Raw genomic sequence first — 12,631 nt, 5'->3', positions numbered from 1 at the left:
CACTCAAACAAAAAACAAACAAAGAAACTAGACGTCATGATCAGACTTACAAACCAAATTGTAGACACAAATAAAATGATCACCAATTCTGATTTTTTTTTTTAGTTTCTCACTTATACATTTTTAATGTGCACACTTTATGCTCTGCATATTTTCTTGCAATTCACAAATAATGTTGTTTTATAACAATGGATTATACACACAATAATACAAACAGCTTCTCAGGTTCTCAAAAATTAATTTACCACATTTTAACAATTGTACATTTTATAAGGCTTTTTCATAAAACATCTTCCCCCAACAAAAATCATGTTTGAATATAAAAAACTGCAGAAGACCATTATCAAACTTGAACCTGAATCTCATCCCCAGCATGCTCAATGATAAAGATACCTCAATTTTTAACTTCATCAAAGGCACCATACTATTTTCACCTCTTAGCCTCAGATGGTTACAAAGAGATGCACGGAGGACACAAAAAAATGGCTGCACCATAAGAAAGTTATGTTCGGCGCGGAACACACCTCTGCACAATGAATGCTAACAAAATTCCACTATTTTGGAAGTCAATTCCTTTGCGTACATTTTTACTCCCAAAATACTCAAATGAGTCCCTTTATAAAAAAAACCAGACCCCAAACCCCCTTTAAACTCAGTTAAAATAGTAGTCTTTTGCTTTTTTGAGTAATTTTTCAGACAATTAAGTGATTTGCAAAAAAACTTACTCCTTTCTCTGCATCAATATTCAGCTGCTGTTATACTTTGGCTTTTTGCAGATTGTTTCTTCCAACAAAACAAAAACAAACGCCAAAAGAACACATCACAAAAAAATAAAACCTAAACAGAAAACGTATATCGAATTCTTCTAATTCAACTGCACTCACCATCTTGCCTGATATTACAGGCACAGATCATGGTCTGGTTGAAGTTTTTCATAAAACATTTCACAGCTTATCATATAAAAAAAAGGCTTACTAAATATCAAGCTAAATAAGTAACGATTTATATGATTTTTATTTCTTAAGACAAAAGACCGTCACAAAACAAAATGGTTGTAAGGTCATGTTTCTCCATGGCTCCACAAAGGTCATACCTCATTGAGGTCATAACCCATCAGAAAGTTCAATACCTAAACTAAACAATAGACCTTTATCACGCTGTCACCATCTTGGTCATGTTCCCTGTTTACAAAAACATTGATGAATGTGGAATGCTAACATTCATTGCGCATGACACCAGACTATTATTTCATCCAGCCTCATCAGTTTGGTTACAATGAGTTGGAATGGAGTAAAATCAAGATGACCACACCGTGATAAAGGTCTATAGTCCTTCGCACTGATGGTTTAAGATGATCCAATTAAGTCCACTGTTTGGAAAAGGAATTACATAAAGATAACAGGTGTTAGTTGTCAGATGAAATGGATGTTTTTGTTCTAGCCTCTTTCCTTAATGAAGCTATCCCGTATATAGGTTCTATTTTGAGCAGTAGTACAAAGTGCGATAAGCAACCATTTTTAACCACAACCAACTCGAAATGCGCCATATTTTTTACCGTGTGAGGAAGATCTCAATCACTTCCAGGGGTACGTTCTTTCATAAAACAGTTATTAAAGACTGGAACACATTTCCACCACAGACATAATCCATCACGGACAATAAGACTTTTGAAGAAGCCGTAATAATCCACCTCTAATGCAACTTAAAACTACGGCGCAACAAAATTGACAGAACGCCCATTAAAACTGTGCAGGACAAATCGCGTACACCCCGGAAGTGATACAAATACTATTGAGAGCGCCCTCATGTGGTTAAAAAAAAGGCGCATTCCAATCACTTCATAAGAGAGCTAGCCTTGATCATGGAGGAAGAAAATTTTTCCTCCATGCCTTGATACACTTTTGATGCATGTGATATCAGGACTCTTCCTGTGTCGACACAGATACTGAAGTATTTATATAAAAATGTATGCTTACACCCCCTAAAGTTGTGCTAGTGATTCCTCAAAATGTTGTCAATTTCTTTTCAGACTTCAAAATTGTCTGTTTAAAGATTTCAGTGGTGCCACTTAAATCTGGATACAGAGTGTTTCTTGCTATGGGCTACTTCGTGATTTGCAAGAATGAGTTCTGCTTTTTGTCAAAACAGAAAATCACTGGCCCTTACATTAATATAGTCACTATTTACGCAAACAATTAGTGTCATTTACAACTGGAATGATAAGCCATTTAATATTTACAGCCAGTTATAAATAAATGATTGCACAAATTCACAAATATATTTCTGTTCAGCTTTACAAATCGTTGTAGTTTTGAAAAAAAATAATAAGATTTGTCATAACTAGTGCATCTTATATTTTTCGGACAAATTCAAGATGCACTCCAGTCTAACTGGATAAATCTACGAGGAGCTATTTAAAAATTAATACCTTTTTTTCTGTCTTTCTTAAAATATCATCACAACATTAAACATTACAGGAGCTCACTTATAAAAAAAGCTTTGTCGTTTAACATCTTTTGCATTATCTTGGTTTATAACAGTCACAGCACTTTAACAGAGAGGTACAACATTGTTTTATGGATAAGTACACATCATGGATAAAGAGGTACCTAAAGACACTGGACACTATTGGTAATTGTCAAAGACCAGTCTTCTCACTTGGTGAATCTCAACATATGCATAAAATAACAATTCTGAATTGGTCGTCAAATTTGCGAGAGAATAATTTAAGAAAAAACACCCTTGTAATACAAGTTGTGTGCAATTCAAATATTTTAGTGAGATATTACTTCTTTCTCAAAAACTGCGTTACTTCAGAGGGAGCCGGTTCTCAAAACTGTTTTACATGTATACTATCAACAACTCTCCATTGCTCGTTACCAGTTACAAGTTTTTATGCTAACAATTATTTTGATGAAGCAAAAGCTTCAAGTTCAGCAGCTAAATTGGTCTTTGTAGGTGAGCTGAGTGCATTTCCAAACAGTGAAGAGTCACTCATATTCTTGATGTCAAGCATGAAAAGCTGACATACCATTGGTTATTTTTTTAAGCCTGGAGTTATTTTGCAGTCTTGCAAATATACCCCATTGTAGAAGTCGCTCTTACCATAGCACACATGAAAATGAACGCACGTATATATATTACGCAACTGCCAGCCAATGAAGTACCTCCATTTGACCTCAGTGATGGCGCTGATTCAGGTAATAATCACAAAATCTATACCATGCTTTTGAGCATGTCGTACAACAAAGACTAATGTACAGCTTCTTTTGTTCTATACACCCCCACAATGCATATTATTTTCACAGACAGAAAGACAAACAGAGAGACAAACATGCAGCCTTCATCACCATTCATTTTTACAGTTAGTTGATTTGCTTAGCCCAGATTAAACTTTGTTCAGCAGAGGCAAGTTACCAGCCAAACTGCCACGACTCTCACACGCCGTAACAGGTACTCAGCTATAAAGAAGTAACTTACCAGAGCAAAATTGCGTGATTTATGCAAATGAGCTCAAGTTTTTGGATAGATCACAGTATACACTTGCACACGACTGGGGCAGCCAACAGTCACAGACACTATAATGGCTTATGACTAGCCAAAGCCAAACATGCTCCACACAGACAAGGTATATGAATATTTAAGTTAAAGGTAAACCAGCACTTAAATCCCAATCGCAGAAGTGCTGAATTGGATTTTATACTCTCAGCTTCGCTGTAAAATCGATCTATGCTTAATTTCTTCCTGAGGTAAATGGGCAGAAATTCTACAAGCACCTACATGGACTGAATCACAAATACATTTTTAAGGTGTGTACCCATAAAATGAGGTACATGCTGGTCTTGTCATCATCATCTTGACCAGCATGCACCTAAATTTTAGGGCATAACGCTAGCACAGAGATAAGTACGGTACTTGGGAATGAGTCTACTGAACTCAAGTGGCAAGGGTTTTTTGGTCCGTTTTTTTCCCCAAGCCACACATCTAAATATAACTTTAATCAGCCTTATTAACATTGATTCCAGCAATCCAACCACTGAAAGCACTATTTTCACTGAGATGGTTTTGTTATTTAAAAGGTCTGTATTTGTTTGGTAATGACTCTGAAAATGTATGGTAATAAAAACTTACTTGGTAAGAAAATCAGCTGAATTGGATAGTGTAATGCATTTTGAGAAAAGTATTTCACTTTTTTTATGCATAAGATTTTTGGGGTTGAACAAAGAATTTACTAGAGTGGGATTCGAACCAACGACCTCCGGATTAACGTGCCGGCGCTCTACCAACTGAGCTATCTAGCCCTATATTGGCGGTGTCCCTATTTTGTCAATATCTTTGTTTGGGGGTGCATAACATAACAAATCTGTGAAAGTTTGGTCAATTGGTCATCAAAGTTGCAAGAGAATAATGAAAGAAAAAACACCCAAATGTGTGTGCTTTCAGATGCCTGAGAAAGGCTTCAGGCCTGTAGTTGTTCTCAGAATCTCTAGTAAGAAATACTTATTCTCAAAAATTACGATACTTCAGAGGGAGTCGTTTCTCACAATGTGTTAAACTATCAACAGCTCTCCGTTGCTCGTACCAAGTAAGTTTTTATGAAAACAACTATTTTGAGTAATAACCAGACCTGTCCAGTGCCTTTAAGGCTAAAAACACCACTTTCATCAACACTAAGTCGAATTTATATTAATCTTGGTTTTTATCCATATACACCGATGTGTGTTAGCACTGTATACTCAGTACTTACCCGAGTTCTGTGAACACAAATCACAGGCATATTACTCGGGTGGGATTCGAACCGACGACCTTTGCGACCTTTTTAAGTTGAACTTATTCCGTCTCGAATCCTGTGCTATCCACGTCGTCGTCCTCATCGCTGTCATCGTCACTGGTGTCCCCTCCGGCTGGTTCCCCGGTCAGGGCGATGCGCGCATAGTCGTCGGTGTCGATGGACTTGCAAAAGTAGATGGCGTACTTGAGTTTCTCGCGTAGGATTTCTCGGCAGGAGTAGCGCGGGAGTTTAAGAAGGAAGAAACATGTGTAGGACTCTGGTAGGAAGTAATCCGGTGGGCTGTATTTGTCAAGGACCTGTGAACGTATCAGAATTGCGGGTTTGTTTAATTAATGCACAACTCTTCAATGAAACATAAATAATGAATAAAATAACTCCATCAAGGCTTAAAGGAACACGTTGCCTTGGATCGGTCGAGTTGGTCTATGAAAAGCGTTTGTAACCGTTTGTTATGAAATGCATATGGTTAGAAAAATGTTGTAAAAGCATAATACAATGATCCACACAAACATGCCTCGAACATGCACGGTTTTCCTTTTACCTCGTCGACTAACACGGCCGGCCATTTATGGGAGTCAAATTTTGGACTCCCATAAATAGCCGACCGTGTTAGTTTGCACATTATAAGGAAAACCTCGCAATTTCGAGGCAAATTTGTGACGATCATTGTATTCTACTTTTAAAACATTTTTCCTACCATATGCATTTTACAAAAAACGGTTACAAATGCTTTTTATAGACCAACTCGTCCGATCCAAGGCAACGTGTTCCTTTAACCCTATACAGAGTTTTAAACACCGCATGAACAATCTGCCATAAGTCCATCCCAAACTTCTGATGTGTATAATAATACTTGATTCTTACATATCGCTTTATAACACCTCTAGGGGCGTATCAAAGCACTCAGTATTATTTCCTGCAAGGTATATGGAGCTACGGTTTTAAGTATGAGACATATTCCTTTAAAGCACCATGTAATGGTTTACAAGGTGCTGTGGCACAATATGCTGCCGATTAAACCTGGAACACCAGGGCGAACCCCTTCTCTTTTCGATAAGTGCACTGGGTTCTTTTACGTGCCATCCAAGGGCTTTACGTCCCATCCCAAGGACAAAGCATCCTGGTTAAATGTCTTGCTTAAGGACAAAGGTGTGACGACTGTGACCTGAACCCACACTCTGCTAATCAGAAACATCAGAGCTTGAGTCCAGTGTGCTGAACCACTCAGCCACAACACACCAAGTCAAGACCAGGACTCGAACCCACACTCTGCTGATCCGAAACATCAGAGCTTGAGTCCTGTGCTCTTAAACGTTAGGCCAAGACACAGCATGTGTATACATGTTACCAGATGTAAAGTGGTTAATAAATGCATCAAGTTTGCGCTCTGGTGCCTTGTTCAGGCTACCAATGGCACTTTTATCAAGTGGTTTTAATAGCAATATTGACCTCTTGCACATGCGTCAGATGCGGCGACTGTGCCATGCTCACCATTTTGGTGGACACATAGGTTTACGTGTAATCGCCGCGTTGCCTAAAATGCGCCCTTCACTGAATAACGCACAGTGACATTGCCCACCAATATGGTGCATCCAAGATTATTCTGATGATGACATCAAATGAATTGGGTCAATATTTATTCGGCCCTGTGTTCCAAACTGCACCCACCTGCAGAACAAAGTCCCTTCCTCTGAAGTCTGCGATTGTTCGGGGGAGACGAGTCCTGCCCCAGACGAATCTGAGGAATAACGATCGCTCCGTGTTACTGAAGTCCTCCATCACCTCCCAGAACCACTGCACCAAGGGGGCTCCCGTGTCTATTCCCTTGTAGGTAGCTACAGACTTGAGAAGGTGGAGAGGAATATCGGGGCTGCCGCAGACCTAGGTAAGGGTGTAGGTAGGGGTAAAACATTATAGTTTATCACGGAAAATCAAATTCATAGGTCAATTCATTTCAAAGGAATATCTTTTCCTCTAATAATCAAAGCACAACATATAACCCAGAGTTGCTTGCTAACATTTTGACCCAGTAAAGTATACCAAATTAAAATAACGTAACCTGGAAGGTAAGTCAAAATAAGACAAGGCAAGCGGCATCTTGCTTTGAAAGACTGCATCTGGATTGTAATCTTTGTAAAAAGGAGCCCAGGAGTTATAGATTCCAAGGAGTTTTGGGGTACAACATGCCCATCTTTTAATAATAATAATTTGGGGGGCTAATCATCCTTACTCGCAGCTAAGAGCTGAATTGTGAAGGACGCGGCTACAACATGTTCGAGAAGCTGGCATGCAAGGGCGCCTTAGGCTGCCAGCCACATCAACCCATTATAACCACGGAGCACAGCCAAGATCGAAAGTGTTTGATTTTTCCCGAGGGAGGAAAACCGGATGGTCTGGAAAACCATCGTGGCACAGCAGAGAACCAACGCACAACTCAACTCACATATGGCCCTGGCCGGGAATGGAACCGGGGTCACCATGGTGAAAGGCGAGCGCTTTACGCACAAGCCAACCATGCCACCCTCATCAAAGCAATTACAAGGGTTCAAGTGTCATGACCGGGTATTGAACTGACACTCTTTTTTCTGACAACACCAGAGCTTGGGCCTGGTGACCTAGACCGTATGCTAAGATCAGAGACCATGATTTCTTCATATCTGGAGAAAAATAACAGCTACATTTTCCCCCGAAGCAAATTTTAAAAGGTCTCTCTTCAAATAAAAAGTTTGTCCTTTCTTATCCTTGCACAGCTGAGGCAAAGAAGAAAAGGGCGTGGTTCTTACCATGGTGTCTAATTCAGACCCAGTGAAGAGGGACAGGAGGGGTACAGGGATGACCCTCGCCATGCCTTCTCGTACCCATTGCACCTGCTCATCAAACTCATGTAACCTGGAAATGAACGCGTGAATAAAACAAACATTATTCAAAATATCGTTTGCGGGGGGAATTGTGAAAATTTCTCAAAGGGACTGGGAGCCTTGGTCCCCCTTATTCTAGACACAATGCCTCCGAGTCGTTACAATTCTGGGCCCAATTTCATGGCTCTGCTTACCGCCGAATTCTGCGCTTACGATCACGATTCTCCGCTTACGTGAAAGGTGCCGAATTTCTGCGCTAGCCTTGTAAGCGTAGAATGCCTAGTAACCCGGAGTACGCACGCGCAGAAGCCAAAATTCGCAGCTAACCCGTGAAATATGCTTGCCGTAAGCACAGAATTCCCTGCTTCCGTAAGCGCCGATTCTGTGCTTACGGTAAGCAGAGCCATGAAATTGGGCCCAGGAGGTTTACGGATTCTGTGCGTCACAAGAAATACAACACTACAGCTTTGGACGACATGCAGACTATTTTTTCCTCCATGTAGTGACTGCTTAATATTTCTTTCAAGAAATTTTGAAGGCTCAAGAAAATTTTGATAAAATCACATGCCTGTATTTGTTGTCTCATATAAACTCAGCCACAAAACATGCAATAAGTCTGTTAGAAATGGTCATTGTCTCACCTACAGATGACAAGAGAAATTTATAAAAATGTTGATGATTGTTTTTTTATTTTATTATTATTATTATTATTATTATTATTATTATTATTATTATTATTATTATTATTATTATTATTATTATTAATTTTTCATGTTATCACAGCATGCAAAAGAAAGATCATATTTCATTTGTGCTGGTAACTCCTCGAGTCGGGCTACTTCCCGTATCCTTAGATCTCGAGGGTCTTTCTTAGGATCCTCGCTGTTCCCAACAGCGCCGCCTTTTGCAACAGATCTATTCTCAAATCTGTCCCTATTTCGTCCAGATGTTTCCCCAGTGCTTTCGGAATGGTGCCGAGCGCTCCAACCACCACAGGAACTACTTTCACTTTCACCTGTCAAATCTTTCGAAGTTCCCTTGCCAGGTCTTGGTACATTTGGATCTTGTCCATCTCCTTCGAAGCTACCCTTAAATCTCCCGGCACAGCTACGTCAATGAGATGACACATCTTCTTTGCCTTATCTAAGACTACAACATCCGGACGCCTATGTTCTGATAACATGAAGTCCCAGAGGATTATTATTATTATTATTATTATTATTATTATTATTATTTTTTTAATTTTTTTTTTTTTTTGGGGGGGGGGAGCTCACCTGTAGTTGAGGGCAGCCCTGACGTACTCATTTCGATTTTCCAGTGTAATATGCGAGTGTTTGGTGCTCAGTGGGCTGTCTAGACCCGTTGCGCTTGGTGTACTGAATGGCATGTCCATGGATAAGAAGGCCTCAGGCTCCATGTCACGGATGCAAATCAATCCTGAATAAATCAAAGAAACAATTACAAAAATGAGAACGTTTTACCAAGCTCAAATTTTCACAGGTATGTTACTTTATGCAATGTATGATGAGATATATGTTTAGGCTAGTCTTTGACAATTACCAATAGTGTCCAGTGTCTTTAACACATATGAGTTATTCACGTTTCTAGACGGTCCACTGTCTGCAGTAACACCATGGCATTTGTGTAAATCCGATAGGGGCGGGGCATCGCAGGGATACATACATGTAGCTCTGTTTATATTGTTGATAAACAAATAATGAGCGCTTCAGCACTACATACTGTAGGTTGCCAGATAGGCAGCCGTATGACAATTATAGCCTACCTGGCATGTAGTCTTTGTCTACCTCGGTGAGATCGGTGACAGTCAGCGGCATTCCAGCTAGCTGCTTCCAGACAGGCTCGGCCAGAGACAGGCTGAGTGGACTACCGGTACGGATAGCGATACCTATCAATATACCTGGAATAGCATCAAAGGAGAACAAATAGAACGATTAGTCCATGATGAATCAGAACGAGATTGTGTATGACAGTCAGAGGTATCCCAGCTAGCTGTTCCAGACAAATACATGTAGACAGGTTATACGTAAAATACATTCATAAATACCGGGGACAGTTTATCCATTCTAATGGGAGACTTTTGTTGACGCTAGGTAGCAGTAGACGGCGTACCAGGTAAATCCACTGTTCTCCACTGGTTTTTACGCCAGCTGGAAGAAAATAATTGGTCAACACTTACCCAAGAATCTAAACATGTTCTGGTGCGTCGCAGACTTCGCCGCAGGGTTCAGCAGGAAACAGTCGCGATTGGCGCCTGCTTCATCTCGCCCATTAGGGGTGAGAACCAAGAGAGGGGTCGAACCATTCTGTAGTTCATCGCACATCTCCGCTATGGATTCACTGTAGCCCCCTCCACAGTCATCTACACTCTCCCCTGTCAGACACAAATGGAACAATCGAGGGGTGTTTAAATTTGGAACAATCCAAGTTTTTTTTTTAATTTGAACTCATTGAAAGCTTTAGAGAGCTTGAAGAAAAAGACTACAATCTCCTTCCTTAATACAGCCAGGCCCTCCCCCCCCCCCAAGAAAAAACAAAACAAAAACACATCTCAAAACAAAACAATAAAAAGCCTGGAACATTTATAACTGATAACTGATACAAAATAACTGATACGCCATTTGAGAGTTAGATTTGAATAATGCCTGGTACAATGACTTGCGTCTAGTCAATCGCCTCGTCTCAAAAGCTCATTACTCTGCTCATACGTATCGGAACCCTCTATTCAAAGAGCTCAACCTCGATAACATCAACAAATATCATCAGAACATCTTCATGTACAAATTCTTCATCAAAGAACTTCTCACTGACCTCCAATCGCTCTCTGAACTTAGTAACAACATTCACGACCATAACATCTTCAACAAATATTCATATTCACACCATTTTTTAAACACACTGTTCGATACTCTGGTGCAGCCAATTTGAACAAGCTTCCAAGTGACCTCAACAGCTCATCCACACTTAAACGCAAAGTAAAAGCCTACTTGTAATTCTGAAATATGTTTGATATTTTTCTGTTAAATGCCTAGCGTTAACATTGTTTAAATACTTACGTATTCATAGAAAACTTGCAATTATTTCTGAAAAAAACATTTTAGAGGCAAAACTCACCAATAAACTTGACCTTCCAGACTCGATGAGGCAACAGTAAGCTTTCGGATGCAAACTGACCGAGCTTGGCGCACGCCTGACCAAAGACAGACTTGGTCCCATCGGGGCCGGCAAGGCCACCTTTACTGCGGGATCTCTTCACTTGGATACGGTTGAGCTCGATGACCGGGCCGTGCTGTCGGTCACGGACCATGGTGGCCTGGACAACTTTACGAAAGGCAGCTTCCTGAAAATAAAAATGTGATTAAAAAAAAATTAATAAAATAAATATCCAAGTATTTGTTTTTACCCCTAGCAGTGCCTTGCATGAAGTTAAATGCCATGCATTTTTAAGCAGCAATTTACTTCTCTTTTTTGCACTTTACATATGGCTCATTTCATCGGCCCTGCCACAGTCTACAAAATTTGAAAAACTTGTCCAATTTATTCACCCACGCAGTGCTAGGGTGAAGACAAAATTAAACAGTAAAAGTTAAACAGTATAAATCCCACTATAAATTTGTCTTTGTTCAAGCCCCCAAAATTCCAACTCCTGAAAATTGGATAACTGCATGTATAGCTTCTTGGTATGGTGATGAAGCTCCCTGAGTATGCTATATTTCAGCGGTTTACAGACTCTTTCTATTAGCACAAATATTATCTGTAAGTTTGATAATGAGAGCTAACTGTTCCATCTATGTTTGTTCGCCTCTTCCAACAAAATCTGACGGCAAAGGGGAGATTAATGAAAAATCCTGACAATTCACAAGCCTGCTGTAAGCATTAATGGGTGATGGATTTTGATGGAATCTCACCTTCCCCGATGACACCAGCAAACCTCTCAGGGCGTCGATCCCGACCAAGTTCCCCGCCCCAGCCTTGCCGTCCTCATCGTCTGAGTGGAGATCAAACATGGGAATGGACGGACAGAAGAGCTCCGAGAAGTGATGAAGAAGCACCAAGCGGTTGCGGATGACTGGGATAGATACCTCCCTAAGGAGGTTGTACTCCATGGGGATGGCCCTAGGGAGCTTGCCGGCGTTGACCGGCTTGCTGGTGGACCATGCGATGGTGTGCGCTGAGCCACACGCTACATTAGTAATCTTTTTGTCTGGGGGTGAGAAAGGAAACATGAGCATGTTATAAGATCAGGGTGGATTTCACCAAACTCTTCCCGACTTAGGATTAATCTTACGACTTAAAAAAGCATACACCGGGTAATTAGGCATTCTGCGCTTACACAGCTAGGCAGAAATTCGGCACTTGCACAGTAAGCGGAGAAAAGTGATCATAAGTGCAGAAATCGGCGGTAAGTAGAGCAATGAAATTGGGCCCTAGTTATGTTATCTAAGCGATGTTGCATTCTTTACAGCTATTTGTTTTACTTCATATGTAGCTCAAAAAATGGGTACACATTTCATAATAAAAGTAATCATTATATAGCGCTTTATCACTGCCGCGGGCATCTCAAAGCGCTCATTACTTCCCCTTCAACTAGGACAGCCTAAACTAACTGAGGTATTTATGGATGTTTCTTCAACATTTGAGAGGACACTATTCTTCAAAGAGAGCCAGTGCTGTCCGAGTACCTTGCAGTGCAGTGACCATCCTTGGCCGCTGAATGGCGTTGGTCGTTCCGTCTCCTAGCTGACCCTCGTCGTTGTCTCCCCATGTGTGGACCTCACCTGGTAAAATCAAATCAAATCAAAGCAAATCAAACTATATCACTGACATATTAAGATTTCTTACATTTCCAGGCCTTGAACTTCGTTCTTGAAGGGGCAAAGCAATTTCCCTCTGGTAAGGGGCACCTCTATGAGGAAAATATAAATTTGTATTGGAACTTTGCAAAGGGCAATGCAGCAAAAAC

General features: G+C 40.4%; 1 protein-coding gene across 2 annotated transcripts in view; it reads right to left on the bottom strand.

The window, feature by feature from the left end:
* Window positions 1-105: 105 nt before the first annotated feature.
* The window catches only part of LOC139935653 (E3 ubiquitin-protein ligase HERC2-like), a 78,460-nt gene continuing 65,934 nt past the window's right edge, over window positions 106-12,631 (bottom strand). For both annotated transcript variants that reach the window (XM_071930138.1, XM_071930139.1), the window contains exons 68-76: window positions 12,351-12,446; window positions 11,577-11,872; window positions 10,783-11,008; window positions 9,848-10,042; window positions 9,434-9,568; window positions 8,925-9,087; window positions 7,576-7,681; window positions 6,461-6,673; window positions 106-5,088 (exon numbers count right to left, since the gene is read on the bottom strand). In XM_071930138.1, the coding sequence (XP_071786239.1) occupies window positions 4,831-5,088; window positions 6,461-6,673; window positions 7,576-7,681; window positions 8,925-9,087; window positions 9,434-9,568; window positions 9,848-10,042; window positions 10,783-11,008; window positions 11,577-11,872; window positions 12,351-12,446 (1,688 nt within the window). In that variant the 3' untranslated portion in view covers window positions 106-4,830. The remainder of the gene's footprint in view (window positions 5,089-6,460; window positions 6,674-7,575; window positions 7,682-8,924; window positions 9,088-9,433; window positions 9,569-9,847; window positions 10,043-10,782; window positions 11,009-11,576; window positions 11,873-12,350; window positions 12,447-12,631) is intronic.

This window comes from Asterias amurensis, chromosome 4, assembly GCF_032118995.1.
Source record: "Asterias amurensis chromosome 4, ASM3211899v1".
NCBI lineage: Eukaryota > Metazoa > Echinodermata > Asteroidea > Forcipulatida > Asteriidae > Asterias > Asterias amurensis.
This window is presented reverse-complemented; position numbering and strand designations above follow the sequence as displayed.